The sequence below is a fragment of the Tenrec ecaudatus genome, chromosome 5, assembly GCF_050624435.1.
Source record: "Tenrec ecaudatus isolate mTenEca1 chromosome 5, mTenEca1.hap1, whole genome shotgun sequence".
NCBI lineage: Eukaryota > Metazoa > Chordata > Mammalia > Afrosoricida > Tenrecidae > Tenrec > Tenrec ecaudatus.
The window spans coordinates 18887484-18909755 of NC_134534.1; the positions used below are offsets into that span (position 1 = coordinate 18887484).

Genomic DNA, 22272 nt, shown 5'->3' on the forward strand with positions numbered 1-22272 from the left:
AACCGGTGGTGTTTCTTATTTCTTTGCCTTTCATAGCACAACATAACTTGCCACTTGGAAGCAGCCGACTCGAACGCAGGCACGGATTTGGGGAGTTAAGTTGCAGAAACAGTGTCGGACTTAAGGGTAGCGGCCAAGAGAGGATGCTCTGCTCCTCATCAGATGCATAACTTTCATGGGCTTCTTTCCAAAAGTAAAATTTAGTGAGCATTTTCCCTCTGACGGGCACTCGGTGCAGTGTTTTCACAATTGTTCTTCAACGATTCGTTGAATTCGAGGGAACCATCAATTGCATGAAGAGGTGAAAGTGAGCAGTTGTGGTACTTTTTAGCAGTAGATTAGGCTGTTTACTTACAGACAGATTTTGAGGGAATGTAGTAGCTTCAGTCACATTTACTTTCAAAGTCTTAATTCAAATAATAATGCGTCCATCCTATGCGTGATCACAGAGGCCATGTGGTCCCTGGCTCAACCAGGCCCCCCTCTCTGTCTTAGCTTTGTAATAATCCAGTGTGACCCAGTGGAAAAAAAGCACTACACCAGAAGGCAGGCAACCTTACTTAACGCAGATACAGTCCCCTGGTTCCCTCTCCTCCGTCTTTGAAAGCAGTTTTTTCCGAAGGTCTTCAAGTCTCAATGTCCACATCTATAATGTGGACTTAATCTAAGTATCTCTTCCAAGGGTTATTTGGAGAATTAAATAAAATAACACCCCCCCCAAAGTGCATACCATGCAACCTAAAATGGGTTCTCAATAAATATTAGTTCTATTATCACTTTAAAGGAGCCCTGGTGGCATTGTTAGATAAACATTAGATTGCTCACCACAAAGTTGGCAGTTCAAATCTACCCCTCGCTTTCTGCTCCCATAAGGATTTACAACCTCAGAAACCCTACATAGAGTTTCTATGAGTTGAAATTGACTAGATGGCATGGGGTTTGATCTGTTTGGGTTTATGGTTCTTTAAGGATTGAAAGGGAGGATTCATGTGAAAACACAATCATTTCTCTTTAACTTAACATTTGTTTCTATAGGCTTATCAACCAATCTACTTTTGATTTCTACATAAAAGCTTTATCTTATTAAGTAAAATTATAAGCAACTATATTCCATAGGCTATATGAGGGTGTATAAGAAAGTATAGCTTCAAAATCATAGAAACCTTGAACAAACAAAAATATCCAAGGGTGAAGTTATTTCTCCATAAACCCTCCATCTAAGTCTATGCACTCTGAAGGCAGCATGGCCGTCTCGCTAACCCTTTCCCCCAAGAAATCTGCTCTCTGTAACACCTACCACGTCAAAACAGCAGTCTTAAAAACTTCAGATGACTCAAACCATGCTCTTTTTCAATATTCGTTGAGCTTGAGGAACAAAGATAAGCCCACAGGGAACAAGATCAGGATGGTAGGGTGAGTGGGGTAGGTTTCTCCATGAAATTCTCTTAAGATAACCCCAGCTACTCTTGAAGAATAAGCAGGTGCCTGGTGGAAAACAGTTCCTAGACGGGGCTCTCTCGACCATTCTCATCAATGCTGCTTTCAATTTCCTTACGGCTTCTTCCAAATAAGTCCTAGAACTAGCCTGCTGCTTTCAAGAAAATCTATTGAGATTACTCCTTTGGGATTAAGGTCACTATGACTTTCTAAGCAGACCTCTCTGCCTTGAATTTAGCTGGGCCAGCAGATCCCCACAGCAGCTACAGTTTTGATTGGATCTCACTCTCTGGATCATATTGGTAAATTCAAGGATCATCTCCAGTCACAATTCATTCCGTGAAAACAGCTCCATTAGCTCTAATCTTGCGTAAGAGTCCGATACAAAGATCCACTCTTTGAGGCAGTTAGTTTTCATGCACATTGGTCGCTCATTGAGCCAAGATGTTCATTTAAAACGTTAAATTCCACACCATGGGAGGTTCCAACTTCGGGAGCTATCACATCCCTGGTCATTCTCTGGTCTTCTCTCATCCGTGTGCGGACTTGGGCCTCAGTTGTTCCATTCATCGGGCCTGTCAGTCTTCGCTCTCTTGGCTCACTTTGAGGTCTTCCCCCTCTACTCCTAAAAGCTTGATCCATCTAAAATATATGTTTCTATGTCGGGCAACATTCAACATTCCCATAGACCTGCGGCAAAGCTTCAGTGGTTTTGGAAGATACGCACTTGATTTGTGTCAAAACTTTGATCGCCTTCCTGACATCAAAATCATGTTTCCCCACGCGGCACAAAAAAAGTCAGCTTTTTCTTTGTAACCCAACCCAAAGAGAATAAGACAAATGTATTACTGAGAGAGCTTGCTTACAGCCACCCCTGATGCCACAGGGACAGGCTTAAACATGTTTTATTTAGAAGAAACCAGGGCGTATATGAAATAAAAGGAGCCCTGCTGGCATACTGGTTATTCATTAGACTGTGATACACAAGGTCAGCAGTTCAAAACCACCAGGTGCTCCATGGTAGAGGGATGAGGCTTTCTACTCCCATAAAGAGTTACAATTTCAGAACACCACAGGAGCAGTTCTACCCTTTCTTACAGGGTCACTATGAGTCAGAATGGACTCAATAGCAATGAGTTTAGTTTTTTCTGTGTAAACTGGAAGCCAATTAGCAATATATATATATATATATATATATATAATATTCCCTCATATTTCCTCCTTATTTTGCATAGCAGAGGTTTAAGTAAGTATCCAATGGATATTTATATAAGAATTGAATTTTAAAGCTGGAAGGACACTAAGAAGTAAGGTCTTATAGCAGAAGCTCTCCCTCTCCATACGTACATATATGTGTGCGTGTGTGTATATATATACATATATTTCCCACCACCCCCCTTAGACTCTCTCTCTTTATATATATTTACATATATTTACATATGTATAAATATATTTTCCCCTTAGCCTCATCCCCAACTGTCAACAGTACTATCCCATTAGGTATCAGAATAAGGCAGGAGAAACTTCGATGGAGAAGAAAAATGACTGTCCTTAAGTTTCTTCCCACATGTGTTTTGACAGCTAAGCTACATTTGCTCGTTAGTTTAGTCCCACTAGGGACTGTCACTGCTTATAAAATCAAGTTATTTTTATTACAAGTGTGAGCAATTTCAAGACAGTAGCAATGGTATCTCCAAACCCATGAATCTAACTTCAACGTTGGTTTAAGAAAAAGATGTATTTTCTCTCAAGACTTATTAGTCTATCATCTGGCAATTTTAAAAGCATTCTACCTTTGCCAGGACATGCTGTCAGTGACTAACCTAATGGTACAACGATATCCCCTCCTGCACGTTACACATCCTTTTAGTGGGGTGGGAGCTTGGAGTGCAGATGCATCTAAATTGTATTAGCGATTTGTGATTTCTAAATGAAAAATGAAAGACCAGAGAATGTCATCTTACATACAAACTGTTAAGTAATAACTCAAAAAGGCATGTTTGAGGCTCCAATCACATTTTTGACAGCTAAGCTAATCCCATCCATTTCAGCACAACCAAATTCTTCAGTCAGTGGGATGACTGAAAATCTCCTTAGCAAGCCTTTGCAGGCCTCTAGATTCTAACAAAAACTACTACTCTTTTTCCTACAAACTTTACAAAGAACTCTTTAACTACCGACTTCTATAAATTCCTCTTTGTCTACTCCATGTTGGAACTTACGACAGAGGGTGCTCTGTTTAATTGCTTTCTTTCATTGCCAGAAGTAAAGATTCATTGCTGATAGGCTCAAACCCTACAGGCACTGGGGCTTTCAGAAATAAAGTCTTTGATAGTTAATGGTCAGAGAGTTGGTGTTCAGTGATTACAGATGGCATAAGTGGAAACACAATAAAAGTGTAACCGTAAAATACAAATTGAAATCAGGATCAGGTATGATCTATATGACTAATAAGTTCTCAACGCAACATATGGAATAGAACATCCAGGTATGAGTTGCTTAACACCCATTTGGACTAAGCCACACTGTACGTTTATCTGGAGTCTCATAGGTCTTTTATTTAGCTTTAAATGAAAGCAGTTCTCCTTTGGTTTATAGTTCTCCCCAATAGTTTTAAAGACCCCCAAACCCAGTCTCTTGCTGCACTGGACCACAGGTGAGCTACAGGTAGGTGCAGACCAAGACCTGATACATTCGTTTGCTCCTGATAGGCTTCCTGTCACTCAGCTCCTGCAGCTGCCGTGGCACCATGCCTGTGGCAGAGGTCATAAGGGTGACAGGAAACAGATCTTACAATGTTCCATATGGTGTTGGTGAAACGCTCAAATCGTAACATCCTATTTCACAGAACATAGCTTCAACGTTAAATAACACATATCTCTATCACATATAAAAAATTTATGAAAAGACATACAATTCAAATTGGCGAGAGTCTATCCAATAATAGCCAGTATGTTGTGGTGGCTACATAATTTCATGTCAACTTGAAGTGGAGGGGTGGAGTTGGCCGGCCAATCAGGTCACAGCCTGGCGGTGCCTCTTTGTGGGTGCGACCTCTTCATATAAAAGGTCCTGGGGACCCCCCCCCCTTTATCTGCTTCACCTTCATGCCCGCAGCCATGCTGAGACCTGCACCAGCCATGGGATGCTTCCACTGCCATTTGATCCACAAGACTTTACCTACCGACCTGTGATCTTGCATTTTGCATCATTTCCTGTGGCTCCGTGAGTCTGACTAGTATCGGACTTAAGGACTTGATCTGGACTGGGCTGGGTTGTTTTCCTGATATATAATTATGTCTTCATCTAAAACTCCCCCTTACACATATATGAGTGTCACTGCATTTGTTTCTCTAGTTGACCCAGCCTCTCAGTATGCAGACATGCTTTACATGCTGTGGTGAGGAACACAGGTGGACAGCTACCAACAAAGACGATGGCATGGCTTCTATGTAGAGCAACTTTATTTTGACTAGAGACATGAGGCACAGCGATATGAAAGGGTGAGAAGGTAATAGCGGACTACCAGAAATCACATATTAAATGCTAGAGTTTTGAAGAGGAGGAAAGAGCAAACTGGGATGGAGAAAGTCTTGCAGACTTCCTTCAATCTGAGTAGCTGCACTGAATGTGGCTGTCGCGGGGATTTTATACGCATTATTTCTCAAATAAAAAAAGAACATCCAGAACGAATAATTTGGGCCAGCATTTCCTATACCTAAAATGCTTTCTCTTTCCTACATTGAGTCCATTAATTCACCCAAGCATCTATCTAGTCATACATTGATCCATACAGATAACCTTTTGCGAATTCTTAATTCCTATAAAATTCTAAGTAGCCCTGGTGGCCTAGTGCTGTGAGCAGGGCTAGCTGCAAGGTCAGAAGTTGGAAATCACCAACCAACCTTTGGGAGAAACATACGGTTTTTTGCTCCTGTGAAAAGTTCCAGTTTCTGAAAGGTGGGGAGCAATTCCGCCCTGGCCTTCTGGGTCACTATGGGTCAGCACTGACTGGATGGCAGGGAGTTTGTTTCTGTGTATACGTTTCTAAGTGCGCTACTAGGAGGAAGATGGTGTGTTCTTAGTAGGCATGAAATACCACGTGTTAAGATGAAAGAGCTCCACAGTTGCATATTTTAAAGTCCTTTACCATCATTTAAGAGGATTCTAACCATATCTCTTCATAATCTCCCTTTCTATACATCTAATGTATAGATTGCCAAGCCAAAGTTAAAATAAAATAAATCTTAAAGATGCCTTAAAGCTATGTGTTTAAAAAAAAGCTAGCTGTTAAATGCATTAGCAGACATCTGTCCAGTCTGAAAACGTCCATGGCCCCACATAAAAGGCCTTCCCTTCTTTTTCTGATACTATTGCGAAATCACTTTACTTCTTTAGAACTATATCCTGGTATGTGAAGTTCAAAAACTAAACTCAAACTCATTGCCATCGAACTGACGCGGACTCCTAGTGACCCTGTAGACCAGGAAGGACTTGTCCCTGTGGGTTTCTGAGACAGTAACACCTTTATCCTGGAGTGGCAAGTGGTTTTGAACTGCTGAACCTTGTGGTCAGCAGTTGAAGACACTACCGGCACACCACCAGGGTCCTCCTGGGTTAGACTAGAGCAGTTGAGTTAGAATGGTGCTTCATGAAGGTCCCATAGAGGCCACAGGAAGGAAGGAGGACCTTCAACTCCACGTCTCCTCCCCATTTCATCAGCACCGGCCTGTTTTTTCATATTGATTTACTGGTTTGACAGAGCATCAAGTTCAATTTATTCAAAGCAGTTTTCAGCTTCAAAAACTTTTCAGGACCATCGGATTTTCTAAGCGTCCTGATCGCAGGCTCATTCTACACATTTGCAGATGTGGAAGACAACAGTAGCAATTCACAGTTAATAAGGTCATCCACTGCATAGAGGAGAAAGGTAGATCAGAACATTTGGAATTGCTTACAAGAATGCAACTCCTTCAGGCTAGCAGGTTCTAATTATAGAGTGACTAAAATCTGAGAACGTGGCTAATTAGCTGTGAATCATGGTGTTAAACAAGATTCTTTGTACACTACTCTCTGCTGTAGGTGGTGAGTGAGGGAAATATGATTCCCATGCCAACTGGAAGACTCCCAGACTCAAATTCCATGTCAAGTACGTGGAACATGTTCTACCTTAAAGTCACGGAGTCCATAAGGAGCTATCAATGACTACGAAAACAAAAAGCGAAACTTCACTTTAGCAACAGCAGTAGCCCATTTTATAAATGTCCACATAAGAGACTTATTCCAATTTCCTGCAAATAATATCCACATAGGTATTGTTCTTAGCCACCAAGTTTATAACTAATATTTTACTATTTTAATTTTAAAATACGTTTATAAAATATACGAGTCCAATTCTGCGATAGTTTATTGTGCCAGCCTGGCCGATAAACACAAGTAGGATTAACTGAAGGGCAGAGGGATAAATGGCTCGGTGAGCCTCTCCTTGCTTGTTCTGTGCCTCAGTTTAAAGGGGTACACTACCTGTGGGATACCTAGCCTGTGGACTGTGTCGCTGTAAGTTGAGGTCTCTTTAAGCCCACACGATTGGAACGTTCATCTCTGGAGCTGGGGACCGACAGTTGATGACAGTTGGGGACCTGCCTTGCTGTTTGCTGCCTGGATACATATAGCCCAGCTCTGTCTACAGAAGGGAACTGGCAACTGGCGTCTCTCAAGCCTTAAAGGACTGCTAGTGTCTCACTGCTTTATAATTTAACTGTTAATTTCTTATATTATCTATCTGTATATAATTTAACAGTTCATTTCTCATATTATATATCTATCTTTATAAATATATTTATATATAATTACTAGCAATCTGGTTTGTCTCTCTAGAGAACCCTGTCCAACACAAATTCCCAGAACATTTGCCTTCGCCTACAGCAGAAGCAGAGGTTGGAACCTACATGTTTCAGTTCATTTCAAGAGACTGTTATCTATCTATCCACTCATGTGCCCATCCATCTATCCAACAAATGTTCTCCTGGAAAAGAGAGAATATATTTGACAAGATTTTCTTTTCCGTAACAAGAATACAACTTCGCTTGCTTAGCCACTTACTGGAACAGAGTTTCCGTTCGGGCCACTCGATCGGACCATTCTCCCCAGAACTTCCACACCGTCCGCCGTGATATTGGCCGATGCGTTGATTGCCTTCTCGCCCACTTGCTTGCAGTCAATAACCACTTTGGCCAAAGTCTTGCTGACAACAATATGTAGCTAAGTAAAAATAAAGATGTTTTAGGAGGTAAGAAGTTGGAGAAAACACCAACAGCCTCTGTATAATTGTTAGACTTATCACAAAAAAAAACCAGAGTGAAGGAATTCTGTCACCACCGATGTTGCCAGAGAAGACAGTCACTTTTGTTTACATCACCTTGTTTCTTACAATGATTTTAAAGGATGCCCTGTGTAAAATGCAGCTGTCCGTCAAAGCTCTGATAGCGGAAATCACCAGCCTGATGTACTTTTCATCGCTGTTCTGAATGCACGTTAAAATCACCACCGAGATACCACAAGGCAAAAGCACGTTGTGATGTGCTACCCCCAAGTCCTCCAAGACATCACAGGGAGAGGCTGGCAAACGATACTTTAGTGCTAGTCTAGGGTGACGGTAGGGGACTGGAATCAGAGTGGGGAGTGGTAATGCTTTCTGGGGATCCCCAACCCGAATGAAATGAATCCTTATGTGTAATGAAACCTTATGGGATCTTTAATCTGAAGTTCCGTGGACACATTTTAAGGTGTGTGTGATCACTTCAATGAAGACCAGGGGTAAGTATATTCTGCAAAGACTGGGTCATCTCATTGTGACCGTGTGTTGCCATGGAAATTCAGTGTTCAGCTATGCATTTCGGTTCTTGGCGGGACTTATGAGTCTCAGTCATTTGCAGCAGGTTAGTGAGCGGCAAGAGGGAAAATAAAGAGGTAAGTCATGGTTTCACTTCAAGTGAAAGCCAAAAGAAATCACCAAGAGAACTGGACAGGGGGAAGGACGATGGTATGTGCAAGGGAAAAATATTGTCTAATGTGAATTATGAGGTAAAAGCTGTAACCACTATTCCCATTTGAGCGGAGATTAAATTTTTGTGAAACAGCATCATCTGTCAAATTAATATACTGCTTCTTTTCATTTTAATGGTTCTGCCCAACCTAAACTGATGTTTGTTGTACTGTTGAATAAGCGCTGAAAGCATGAGAGGCGTATGCTACATTTGATTGAAAGTTTTATTTATTTAACTTACAACTCAAGAAAAATGGTTTAACTCAGTGGGGACTTATAAGAACTCTTTTTTCTTCAAGTAAGAGTTAATAATTACCCAGGTAGAGAAAATGTTTGAGAGGAAACCTCCCACAATCCTGGTGTTTGATTAACAGGTCTATTATGATCCAGTGAGAAAGGCCTCACTCTTGTGTGCTTTTGAGACCTGGCAGACTTTTCACTGTTAAAAATTACGAGTTTTACTAGGGAAGCCTAGCACATAAGACTTTAAGAACGGTTAATTCAGGAGTGATTATATATATATATATATATATATATATATATATATATATATATATATATATATAGTGATTTATATATATCTTAAATAAACAATGCTTTCTTTTTACAAAAGAAGCCTGTGAGATGTTTTCAAAAGTATTTTGATTCTTTGGTGGCTTATGTGGTTATTTATAGGACAGTTAACTTTTGGAAAATGGCTCTAAAGCCACGCTTTATGTCGACAATACAAAATCAAATCAACTCCTGAGGCTGGGTCCCGTAGGTCCCCTTCAAGCCTGGAACTGAACTCACCGCGGGCTCAGCATGTCGCCACACCAGACAGGCCTATTCGGTGGACAGTCATACCCTGGGCTGCCCTGGTCCCCCTCCTTGGAACAGTCACCCGTAGTCCAGCAAGAGGGGCATTTGGATAACGCTCTAAAGGCAGGAAGCGGTAGGAAAGCTGGACAAACGTAACACGGGACGGGAGAGGCAAGAGCACTGTTGCATTGTGGGGATTGGAGTCATTGTCAGGGACCAAGAGGTGTTTGATTGTTGGATGGAAAAAATCGATTTGCTTGGTCAATTTCCACCCAAGTCACAAAAAAGGGTAAAAATCAAAGTCACCTGAAAAAAATCCACGTGAAATTATTTATTAAATGATAACATGTCTATTAATAAACATTATTGATCTACGAGTAGAATTTGCTTTAATATTCTTTGTCTATGAATGGATCCATTAACAGCTTACTAAGTGATAAAAGTTTTCCCTTTTGTTGTTCATTTGGCTTCACTAATTCTTCACAAAGTAGATAAAGGCTTTTCTTTTTATGATTTCCAGAAGCTTGAGGGTTTGTAAAACTGAAGCCAACTTTTAATGAGCCTGGACTCCGAGAAGGTCTTTGAGTTTTACTGGCAAGGGAGCAAAGCCTGTCATTCACCCGAGACTCACAAAGGGCTCTTCAGAATGAGAACTACAAGCTCATACCTACACCATGCGCTAGGATGGCAAGGCTTTCTGCAATACTCGTCAAATCCCAACTGCTGCTCATCTTCCCTACCATTTTTCATGAAGGGTTTTGCAACAGATTCAGACGACCCACGAGAAGAGTCATATCAAGAGAATCGATTGGAGACTGGCAAGGTGGGAAGAACAAAGGAGGAAAGAGCAAGCTATGGGCTAGGCCCTGGACAGGTGCGCACTTGGGTGACGTGGAGACTAGCAGTCCACAAGAGGGAGAAGGGAAATCCGGCAGTAGGTGAGGGGTAAACTATTGGATGTGGTGTTTGCTGAGTGGTTTAAACGGTTGATTACGAGTTGATGAAGTGTAAACTCCCACCTAATTTACAACTTTAAACAAAAAGAGTAACTTGGTGAGTAAATGACATTAAGTCTCAAGAACTGTTCAGGGGACCACTTGGAACCATGAGCTAAATCTCAAGCTGTATCTTATGTATTCTTCAGCTGCCTTATCCTTCTGGCAGTACAGGTCTACCAAACACACACACACACACACACACACACACACACAAACATTTTTGATATGCAATTTTTCTTATGTAGTTATGGTGTTGAAAACCCCAGCTAGTTGCCCAACTGGTGCAAATTAGATTGGTTTGGCCATATTCCCGGTCAGGAGGCAGAAGTCAGCGGTAGATTGATATGTCACCTTGGCTGAGCATGAAGGGCTTGCTAAGGAGGTTTTTGCAACATCATCTAGAAGACTTCACTCTCCTTGTAGTCTTGCTTCTTAACAGCCCGCGCTTAGTGGGGCATTAGCCCAGCACATCAGAAACAAGGCCTATGGAGGGAAGTATGTCCCCCAGAAAGACTACAAAAGTGACTCTGAGAGATGAAATGTCAAGGGGCATAATTCTATCACAAGCACCAAGTTATTCAAAGGAAAACCCTAAAGTTAGTTTTTAAGCCTTCTTCCTTCCCCCACCCCTAGAACGACTGCTTTATGATGTCAATGTTAAGGTACATTTATACATGCATGCAAAATATGTCAGTGCTATCGGATGTATCTATGTTTATATTTTAAGGTGACGAAGTCATTGTGTTTACACTTGCAGCTGTATCTGTGGCCAGATGGATCAGAAATCCTCGCTACATCTTAAAAGAGATAGCAAAAGATTGTGGCTGCAATTGTCCACTTCACAATTCAATACCATCTACCACTCCATCGTTTCTCAGAGTGGTAACCCAGTGGTAACCCAGCCTACCTCTCTCAAAATCAACTAGGATGCTTGCTAAAAACGAACAGTTCGGAGTCTCTTTGCAGAAAGGTCCAATCAGAGGCTCTGGGAGTTTTTATAGTCTTACAGATAGTTCTTTATCCTGCTGGAGTTGGAGGCCCATGTTCTATGAAATGTTGTTATATCCCTATGTTGCTTTCCCAACAACAAAAAGAATACAGGATACATATATGCAATGTCTTCCTGACCTTGTGAAAGCTTCCGTAGAAAATTTTTTTAATTTCTGGTCCTTCAAAAGTAACCGTTTGAAATTCTCCACTGTAGTCATAGTTGAAATATGTTAAGGTTTTCCCACCATCTGTTCAAACAAAAGAAAATTTAAAATTTTAAAAGATAACCAAAAGGGGCGATTTTTCTGAAATTGACCTCAATGCTAAAAAGGATGCATTTTTTGTTTTGAAGCTCTGTTTGGGACAAATGCACAGGAAGTAAATATGCTACAATCCTTGGGTTGCCCTCGGCGCTGATTTGGCTACTTTAGCTGGATGGAGATGAGGCAAAGGCCTTTATGTAAAGCCTTCCTCCTTGACTACACTCTGGTTTGATTATCTTCTTGTCTGGAACTAGAGGAGGCAGGCAAAGCAAGATAATGAAGCTAATCAAGTCTCAAGAAATAGAATCTATCCCAGTTCTATCAACACACCAACTAGCTTGCCTAGGATCTGAAAATTTACACCACCCAAGACATGATATTACAACGTATCCTTTATTACAAGGAAATAAATAAATAAGCAAAAATCCTTGAGTCCTCCATATTCCTAGTTGTAATTCAGTATAAAATACAAAGGAATACTTTCCTCATTCATTCATCCCTTGACTGCAATGAAATTGTCCGTTTTGCTTTTGAGATTGTGTGTTGCGCTGCTAACCATAAGGTTGGCGGTTCAAAACCACCAGCGGCTCCTTGGGGAGAAAGATGAGCTTTTCTACTCTTGCAAAGAGTTACAATCTCGGAAACCTACCCTACAAGGGCAGTTCTACCCTGACCTACAGGGTCACGTGAGTCAGCATGGACTAGAGGGAAGTGAATGTGGTTTTTCAGTTCAGTTTTGCCTTTAAGAGGGACAAACTACTTACAACCATTCCAAGATAATCCACTGTTTTCTCATCCTAAATATACAGCAATCTAATCACTTATGTTCTTCTAACATTTGCTTAGTTGTAATATGTTGCAACATGCTTTCATAATGTAGTACCCAGCTATTGATTCATTTCCATACACTTAAAAGCCTCTTCACGATGAAAAGCAGCTTAACATGGTTCTCCTCAACCACATACGTGAGATTCTGGTGTTCCTCCGGTTGACTTTTCCAACAGTCACTGCCCCCTGCACGCCACCTTGAGCTCTCCTTGGATTTTGTTAGAATGAAACAATGAATCAATATGTTAATTCGCCCTGGTCCCCCAAAAGTCATCAATGGATATTGATTGGATAAATCAACCAATCAATAAGTTAATCGGCAATTACATAATTCATTGTTTAGAATCCATACATTTATTTTCTTCAGCCAAATGCCATCTAGTCCATTTTGAGTCAGAGTCACCCTAAAAGACGGAGTAGACTGCTCTCAAGGTTTCCCAGGCTGTAAATCTTTTCGGGAAGAGATAAATATATCTTTCTCCCTTGAAGAAGCCATGGGCTTTGAACTTGTTGATTTGTACTTAGCAACCTAATGAGTAACCCAAGAAATGTGTAAGATGGCATACACAATATACTCCCCAAAGACAGTCTAGTATATCTGTGCAAATGTCATGTTAGTCAATATACGTACTGTCTAAAATCACTCCAACCAATGGGACGGAATTTTTATTTAAAATCTCCCAAAGAGCAAATGGCTCCTCCGGCGTGTCAGGAAGAATCCGGAAGAGAAAACTGATGGTGTAGTCGGAGGGTAAGCCTTCTGGGTGCAAGTACCTGGAGGAGAGAGAAACCCACGTCTTACTGGCACCTTCCTCAAAGTGACCGATCCAATTACAAACCCAAACGTGTTCATTGTGCAAGATAAGAAAGCATTGGGGGAAATATAAAAGACCACAAAATAACAGACCCCAATCAGTCTCATGCAGAGGTGAGCACAAAACAGAACTTTTCCCTCCGGTCTCTGAAGAATGTGTAACCACGGGTGCAGTTTATACAGTTTTGTCCTTTTTTCCCTTTCCTAGCAGCAGGTCATAAGCGTCCCATCTCATTCCACGTAGGCACATCTCTATTGTGCTTCCCTTCGTTCGTCGTGCTCACTTCCTGTCTCTGCGTCACATTGTAGTCCTCCGCACATTTCGATTTTTTTCACGATTCTAGTGCATACTCCCTAGACTACAGAAGAGCGTCAGTGGGGCTCCTCTAGGCACTAGGAAACCGAAACGCTGGTGTGGCTCCTTCTGCAGCGAGACACTGGTCTGGGACTGAAGCTGCAACATCTCGGAGATGAGCCTTTACTTCTGAACGGCAGGCCCTGATCCTTGGCCTCCTCATCTCACTATCCACATCCAATCCGCTCATGACCTTGGGTTTGCTAACCTGGTGGAATCACCAGGAACTCCCTGGGGGGAAAGACAGGCTTTCTACTCCCACAAAGAGTTACAGCCTCAGGCACCCACCAGGCCAGTTCTCCCTTGTCCTGCGGGGTCACTGTGAGCCCAATGGACTCAATGGCCGTCAGTTTGGAGGGGTTTGGGCCCCTCTCACATGAAAGGCAGAAGAGGTAAAGCATGGAAAAGACGTAGATGGTAATGTAGAAAGAGACGTGTGATAGTTACATAATCGGTTGTCAATCTGAGCCTGATTGGGGTTTAGGCTGTCAATCAGGTCACAGCTTGATTATCTCATTTGGAGGCGCTACGGAGGTAAATAGCTCACTGGAAGCGGGACACAGAGACAGTCCCTGAGAGACATTCCTGCGGACGAGACACCTGGAGCTACCCTAGAGCCCTGGAGCTGAAGGAGCCACGTGGAGACCCCTGCCAGTGCTGAGATGTTTACAACCCCACTAGATCCACAAGACTTCCCACCCACGGGCCTGTGATCTTCCTGCATTCAGCGTCATTGCATGTGTTTCGCGAGTCTGAAGAGGACTTTATAGATTGGTATCAAACATGTGGGCTAATAACGGACTTATGGACTTGATCTGGACTGGGCTGGGCTGAGATCTTTTCTTAATGTACAATTACTATTTATATAAAGCTCTTTTTGATACACATATGCGTGTCTCTATGAATTTGTTTCTCTAGTCTACCCAGACTAACACAATACTCACGAAAGCATTTGTCCCGGAGGTCAAGTGATATCCAAGAGGAGGAAGCGACCAGCTATGACAAATGCAGGTGACAGCGCAACTGAGATGAGGGCTTGGAATGTACAACTGGATTCAGCCAGAAGGGGGACATTGCTGTTTGATGAGCGGGTTCAACGGATTGGTGGGGGGACTTTCCCTTTGGAAGCTCTGAGTTTGGGCTAGGCTTCCAAGAATTATCCCAATACTCATTTTAATATTAATTTCATTAGACAGTGTGAAGATTTCTACCAAATAAGAATGTCCGGCTTTTAGGTTTGACCTAAAATAACATATATTCTATCAGAACTTTTATCAGAACTTTCTAGAAAAATAAAGCTATGCCTTAATAACATATATTCTAAAACCCTAGAAGATGACGACTATTTCACATATGCTGCTGCATAATAAACGCATCACCAAAGAATTTTGATGAGACTGTTATGTGCTAAAACTTCATCAATATTTTAGAAAGAGATGGAAAAAACATTTTTATAAACTGAAAATGTGTATAACACTCTCCTATGATCTCCACCAATGTTTCATGTCTGTGTGCCCAGTCCATCAAAATCCTAACAAGCTGAAAATGTTAATATCAGATTTTTAAAAATTACAAAGCTGTTCAAGGCATTCTGAGATAAAAACAAACATGGGTCTGGAATGTAAAAGGTGTGATGGCACTTTGAGAGATGGCCCCTTCAGGCAGGGAGTCCCACTGTGCACCTCCAGCACCGCCTGTGGCTGCAGAGTTAACCCCATGAGTCCTGATGTTCGACATAGACTGTCAGTCCAGGGACCCACTCATGTGATGGCTCCCTCAACCTGAGATGCTCTTCAGCTCTAGAGAGATGCTGACGTGACTGCTCAAAGGCCATCCCATCTCAATTCATGTAAATCCCAGCATTGCCATTTGACAAACTAGATCTTATCACAGTGCATCTACCTCCTTTGCACTTGAGCTTCATCGCTTGTAAAATTGAGAGGATAACTGAAATGGCTTCATATCATTATTAGGAGGCTTGAGTAAAATGAATAGACATCAAGCATACAGAAGAATGCCTGACATCGTAGTAGTATATAAGCATTATATATATTTAATTTTAATCTTTCGGGTCAATAAATACTAAATTACAAATAACCTTATGTCTAAGTCTGGTGTTCTTAAAGAAAGAAAATGAAACAATTGTTTCTCTGAACATCACAGAAAACCCTACCAAGAACTATTATAGTGTGTTTCAAATGGACAACATTGCCACCTTACAAGTTAATAAACAAATGAATGGTGTTCACGTCCTGTGATAGAAACATACTTGGTTGGCTGAGAAACTAGGGCATCTTTATGCAGCTCGTAACATGGGTACACGTTGAAGGTACCAGGCTCCATAGACACTCCTTCCACTGAAGCAAAATCCTTTTCAACTAAACCAAACATGTCCATCATCTTAAATCCTACAAAAGAAAAAGAGGAGAAGGGGAAGACAAACATACTTGCACTTTAGAATTTAAATTTCAAACTTATTCTATTAAGGATAAAAGAAAAATAAAACCAGAGGAATATATTCCACATATTTGCATTAGAAAAAAATTGTGATAACACATACCTGCATGATCAGCACCATCTTTATGCACTAGCGGGCAGGCTGGAAAATGAAACAATATAAAACCCAAGTTTAGATATAGTTCCAAATGTATTCTTTCCCTATTCTGAGAAGAGGAAGCTAACAGGATCTTTTCGGAAGTCAGTTTTTGAGGGAATCCAAACCAAGTGTAGCTGTGGCTTTGGGCAGTGTCCCCGGATTCCAAGGCCGGAACTGCCCTTATTTGAAGGCAAACATGAGTTTGCCACTTCCTCCTCCCCCCTGAACCCACAAAAGTCAAAGGTGGGCATGTAAAGAGTTGTTCTGGAGAGAAGTCTCACTTTTAAGGTGTTACCCAGGTGAGCTGTCTTAATACATTTTTGAAAGTTAGCATGGGTTAGGTAAGACTGTATTTCAAACACCAACAGCCATGTTATTACGGAAAGTCATTATCAACCTTAAATTCAGCAGAATGTGCTGGGTGTGCTGCATACATCCCATCTGCTCAAAATTAATGTCTACACAACAGGCAGTGGAGGGAGTCAGTCTTCCTGCCTTAGATCAAGACGTGACTCATAATTGTTCCAGAATAGAACATTTTAGCCTGTAAGCAATATAAGTACAAAACCCAAAAAACTAACTTGCTGATGCGGTTTCACAGACAAAAGTAATCAGTTCATCTTCAATTTTCTTGAAGGCATCAAAGTCATCCACAAAGAAGACGTGACGGGCACTGGGCTTACTGCCAATGTTAACCAGCTCTGAGTAATCTGCATCCGCCACACCAATCGCAAAGATGCTGAAGCCTGGGGCAGAAGGGGACAGATTTCTGATTACTTACATTACACCAAATACATATAATGGAATATAAGCCCCAAGTCCAACAGTTTCTAATGCAAGTGTATGTAGGGGTGAGGGAGGGAGGGAGGCTTGGTGGGAGTGGAAAATTAATTTTTTCTAGTTGATCAAAACTCTGCATGCACATATTTTATTATATGGTAATTATTCTCTATATCCCTTGAAGCTCTTTTCCATTTTAAATCAATTCAAGAAGATGAATGTTCCAGTGGGTGCTCGAGACATAGTAGTTGCCCCTTGAATAACAGTTTTAGTTTTGCATATGCTAATAGTCACTGTTTATGACTGGTAGTGACAGAGCTCAACTGAAGAAGCTGCATCTATCTCCGTATCCTCACGTCCCAGGAGTAGAAATGGAGATGGTACGAGGCTCAGCAACATGATGCGGCTCATGACGCAGCGCTTGGCAAGAGGTATTAAACTACATGTGCCACACACATGGCATGCAATTGAATCTGCACGACTCTGATGAGACTCTCCATTTGACAGATGAGGAGGTTGCAGAGTCCCCTCTCATTCAGATTCTCTCCCTGACCCTGGAGAATGAGTCTTTCTAGACCAGGGGTTCTCAGCCTTCCCAATGCCACAACCCTGAATACAGTTCCTCCTGTTGAGGGGACCCCCAACCACAAAATTATTTTCATTGCTACTTCAGAACTGTCATTTTGCTACTGTTATGAATCAGGCGACCCTCGTGAAAGGGTTGTTTTATCCCCCAAAGGGGTAGCGACCCACAGGTTGAGAACCCCTGCTATAGAGCCTACTGCACTCCTTGCTAGAGTTGCCTATTCAGAATGTTTTGTAAAACCCTATGGTTCTATTAATATTAAGAACGATGTAAACACTCATTCCTCATATAGTTTGTTTGGATTTAGGAAGTAACCCAGCTAACACATTTTTTAAAATGATTTTAAACCACATAATAACCTTTATTCTGTTTGAACAATTGTCTCTTGGTGTATGCACAGGTTCCAAAAGAGAATAATTAAGTATTCTAGAATTCCAATTTTTGTAATGATACTCAAGGTCATATTTTGGCTCTAGTGGCCCTGTTTTAAGTTTGGTTTTCAACCTGAACTTAGATATGAGCATTTGATGATCTGTTCCATACACAGCCTTTGGCTTTGTGATAGCTGATGAGATTGAACTTCTCCGTTGTCTCTTCCCACAAATACATGTAATTCTAGCGCCATTCACGCTGACATTCTTGCTGGAGCCACGGTTGCTGACTAGCTGGAATCCTTACCATCCGATTGCATCTCCCTGGAGATTTTGTTCACATCATCCTGTGACCTCCCATCAGTGATGACCACGATCACCTTCGGAATACCTCTCCTGGTGCCTGATTCGGCAGTGAATAAAGTATCGCGAACGTGCTTGATGGCTTTGCCTGGAACAGACAGGTCAACAGTGAACAGTGTGATCTCACTCAGTCTCCTTTTGCCTGTGCCGGGTGGGGGTAGGGGGTGGGGTGGCGGGAACAAGATTCTAACATTGGTGGGAAGATCGAAAAGTTTAAAATACTTTTATAAACAGCATTTCGGTGGTTACTAATAATTAATGACGTTGGGACCTATCTGGGCTTGGGTTCCTTGTTTTGTTTGCCACTGGTCTTACCTGTTCTGGTGTTCCCGCCCTTGTATGAAACATGTTTAATTGCATCAAGAAGAGATTCTTTGGTTTTATACGCGTCTAGCTTAAATTCTGTCCGGGGGTCATCAGTGAACTGAACCATTGCCACCTGCAGAAGGAGGGCGTGTTAACTTTGACATGTGTGAAATCTGTCACTGGGCCATAGAGCACAACAAGATAGCAGGGTATCACCAACACTGTCATGTCTTACTCTACCCAGGACAAAAATCATCTCGGTTTCCAATGTCACACAGGTTACATCTCAAATTTGCATACAAATTATAACTATTGTTTTTCTACATTCAGGAAAGGGTTTATTATTAAATCTCTCTGAGACTTTTGCCATCTTATTGGACAGAAGAAAAAACGTTATAAGGAGCTAGTCCTTATGACTTGACTATGTCCAGAGACTCACAATTGGACTTCACTCAAAATATTGTTAGAAAACAGATGTATTATGGAAGTAATTAGTTAGCCTGCCTATATTAAAATCGTAAACATTCATTGGTTAGGCTTTGTTTTAACAACACTAAATCATCATAGCAATGCCACAGGACTTTCCAGTGAATCATTTTCCATCAGTCATAATTGGCCATGAAAGAATCCAAAATCATTTAAAAAATATTTTCATCATCAAGAGGCCAACCGATGAAATAATAACAATAGCAGCTTCCATTAATTGGTTACCTATGATTTCTGCGTCTTTTGGGGTGATGGTGTTGTTTCTTGGTTTATTAAATGTTAGATATTGTACAAGGATATTTTAATGAATCTAATCTGTGAAGCGATCACTACTCTTTTACCCATAAAACAAACAAAATTGAGAAACCCACCCACTATCACAAGGTTAGTCACTGGCAGAGCCAAGGACATTCTGTGACATCTTCATGGCTATGTCTCCTCTGCCCAGTATGGAGTCTGGTCATAATGGATGCTGTACAAACATATGCTGAGTAAATTAGGTTCATATGCTGCTTGAGCTTTATAGGAATTTGTGACCATGACCTCGCTCCCTTTTAAGATTTTAATGTCCTTAAAGGCAAAAAAAATAGTGTATGTAGTCTTTCAAAATACACTCTTAGTGGCAATATAAAAGAGACACACCATGACATGGTCTCTAGGTTGCTGAACTTGACAGCTCTTAAGAGGTAACATCTTCTCAAGCTCTACTGAGACAAAGATAAGGCTTTCTACTCCTGTCAAGAGTTACCGTCTTAGAAACCTACATGGGCAGTTCTCCCCTGTCCTATAGGGCCACCGTGAGTTGGAATCCACTCGATGGCAGAGAGCTGTTATTGATCAAACTCTACCTCCAGGCACCCAAAATCTGCTAACAAACCCAGGCAGGTCTACCCTCATTTGGGGTTGGAGTTGTCATAATTCTTTACTTCTATCCCCAACAAGTTGTCAGAATACATGAGTACAAAATAATGGTCGCATGCACAAAATGAAGGAGTGAATCTATTCGCCTTACTTGAGTTCCATCTGCACCAATTTTGTCCAGTGCGCCAACCGTATTAGACAGAAAGTCCGTGATCTTATTAAAATTATCATCTCCGATGCTCCAAGATCCATCCACCATAAACACCAGGTCTGCCTTGGCTGCTTTACATACTGAGGGTCGAGGATCAATTAAGAATTAAAGATGGGGAGGCAGTGAGGCAGTTACTAAGTCAATAAATTATCACTGATAGTGGGTTCTCTCTGGTAAGGATAAACTTGTTGCCTAACAAAGGAGTAAATATGCTGAGGCTTGTATTCCAAGGTTTTGTTCATGATACATCCTGGTCATCATTTCTCTCCTAAACCCAAGGTGACTATTTATGACTGAGAAAGAAAGACAGAAAAGTGTGAATCTCAGTCCCAAAGAACAAAAAATGGGGGGAAAGAGAGGAGAGTATGGAGTTAATGGAATTTTGAGACAGAAGCCTCAGTAGGCCCTCTCTAGTCGAATTAGGGCACTCTCTACCGATTACAAGCTATTGCACTGTGCACCCTATCCTCTGCTTATTGAGATAGAAAATTACCATATATACTCGTGTATAAGCTGAGTTCTTCAGAACAAAAATGAGCAGAAAAAGTGGGGTTCGGCTTATACATGGGTCAGTGGTACCCCAGCAAAGTGTAACATCTTGCTGCCCTGCCCCCAGGTAACAGGAAGAGCTCCCGTTATCTCCCAGGTGATTGCCATTTCTCAGCTATTCATTCAAAGTCCTGCTGATACTGCAGGGCTTTGGATGTTTGTTTAAACGCATCTAACCAATCAGAGCCGTCCTATGACTTGGACAGCTCCAATTCGCAGAAGCACCTGTAGTGATTCACTTACGCCTGAAGCTGACCTGGTAAGGATGTGTCTGTGGCTGCGCTCCTTCTCTCCCCTCTGGTTTCTGTGTTAATTCGCATCCTGCATCCCCAGCCTGCACGGACTCCCCCCTCTCCTCTGGGCTAACACGCTGCGGGGGAGCATTACCATTAAAGTTATTTTTTCAAAGTCTTGGTTTTTTATCTTATTAGAAATGGATGCTCTTGAACCAAAACGAAAACGCCGGTCATATGAGGCTGGTTTCAAAATAAAGGGTGTGTCAAGAGTAGAAGAGAGCAATAACAGTATTGCAAGTAGGGGATTCTGTGTTGACGAAAAGCAAGTGAGGGAGTGGTGGAAAATTAAGGCTGACTTGGAACAGAATCCAAAAGCTAAAAAAGCTTGTCGTGATTTAATGTCTTTTTATGGGGCTCTAGAGAGTGAATTGCATAAATGGGTTATGGAGTGTCGTCAAAATGGTTACTGCGTAACACACATGGGAATCCACATACGTGCTCTACAAATGGCTAAGGATGACAAATATATAGCACCAGGCATTGAAAAATTTGCTGCGTCAGCAGGATGGTATACCTGTTTCATGAATAGGTTTGGCCTACTATGTTTGAGACAAACAAAGATTTCCCAGAAATTGCCACAAGATCTTAAAGAAAAAATTATGTCATTCAAGTCATTAATTATAAAACAAAAAAGGATTTATAATTATGACCTGGCAGATATTGGGAATAAGGATGAAATTGCCATGACTTTTGATCTTCCAAGCAACAGAACTGTGGCAAGCTTAGGAGAAAAAAAATTTTTCTAAAAAAACCACAGGAAATGAAAAAAAAAACACTTTACAATTGCTCTATAATGTTTGGCTAATGGAACTAAGTTGCGCTGTGTCATTATTTTTAAAAGACCTTGCCCCAAAAGATCAATTTCCCACCAAGAATTACTGTGCGTGCACATGTTAAAGGCTGGATGGATGAAGACGGAACAAAAAAAAATGACTGGAAGAAATTGGAACTGACAACCAGGAGCAGCCTTAAAGAAAAAGCCATCGTTACTTGTTTGGGATATGTTCAGAGCCCACCTATCGGATGACATAAAAAAACTGGCAAAATCTAGTTAAGTTACTTTAGCTGTTATTCCAGGTGGGCTTACATCTGTACTGCAGCCTTTGGATGTATCTTTGAATAAGCCTTTTAAAGACCGTGTGCAAAGGATGTGGCATGAATGGATGTCATCTGGCCAAGCCCGACTGTCAAAAGGAGGAAATCTCATGAAGCCTGGCATAGAGTTAATAGCAAAGTGGGTTCAAGATGCATGGGAAGACATTCCAGAAGACATGGTGTGATGTGCCTTCCAGAAATGTAGCATTAGTAATGCTACAGATGGCAGTGAAGACTGCGT

General features: G+C 41.4%; 1 protein-coding gene across 3 annotated transcripts in view; it reads right to left on the reverse strand.

Annotated features, from left to right (window-relative positions):
* COL14A1 (collagen type XIV alpha 1 chain) overlaps positions 1-22272 on the reverse strand; it is a 218803-nt gene that overhangs the window by 78262 nt on the left and 118269 nt on the right. For all 3 annotated transcript variants that reach the window (XM_075549323.1, XM_075549322.1, XM_075549324.1), the window contains exons 26-34: positions 20032-20171; positions 18543-18666; positions 18172-18315; positions 16709-16873; positions 16092-16130; positions 15801-15939; positions 12994-13136; positions 11410-11519; positions 7540-7698 (exon numbers count right to left, since the gene is read on the reverse strand). In XM_075549323.1, coding sequence (XP_075405438.1) covers positions 7540-7698; positions 11410-11519; positions 12994-13136; positions 15801-15939; positions 16092-16130; positions 16709-16873; positions 18172-18315; positions 18543-18666; positions 20032-20171 — 1163 coding nt within the window. The remainder of the gene's footprint in view (positions 1-7539; positions 7699-11409; positions 11520-12993; positions 13137-15800; positions 15940-16091; positions 16131-16708; positions 16874-18171; positions 18316-18542; positions 18667-20031; positions 20172-22272) is intronic.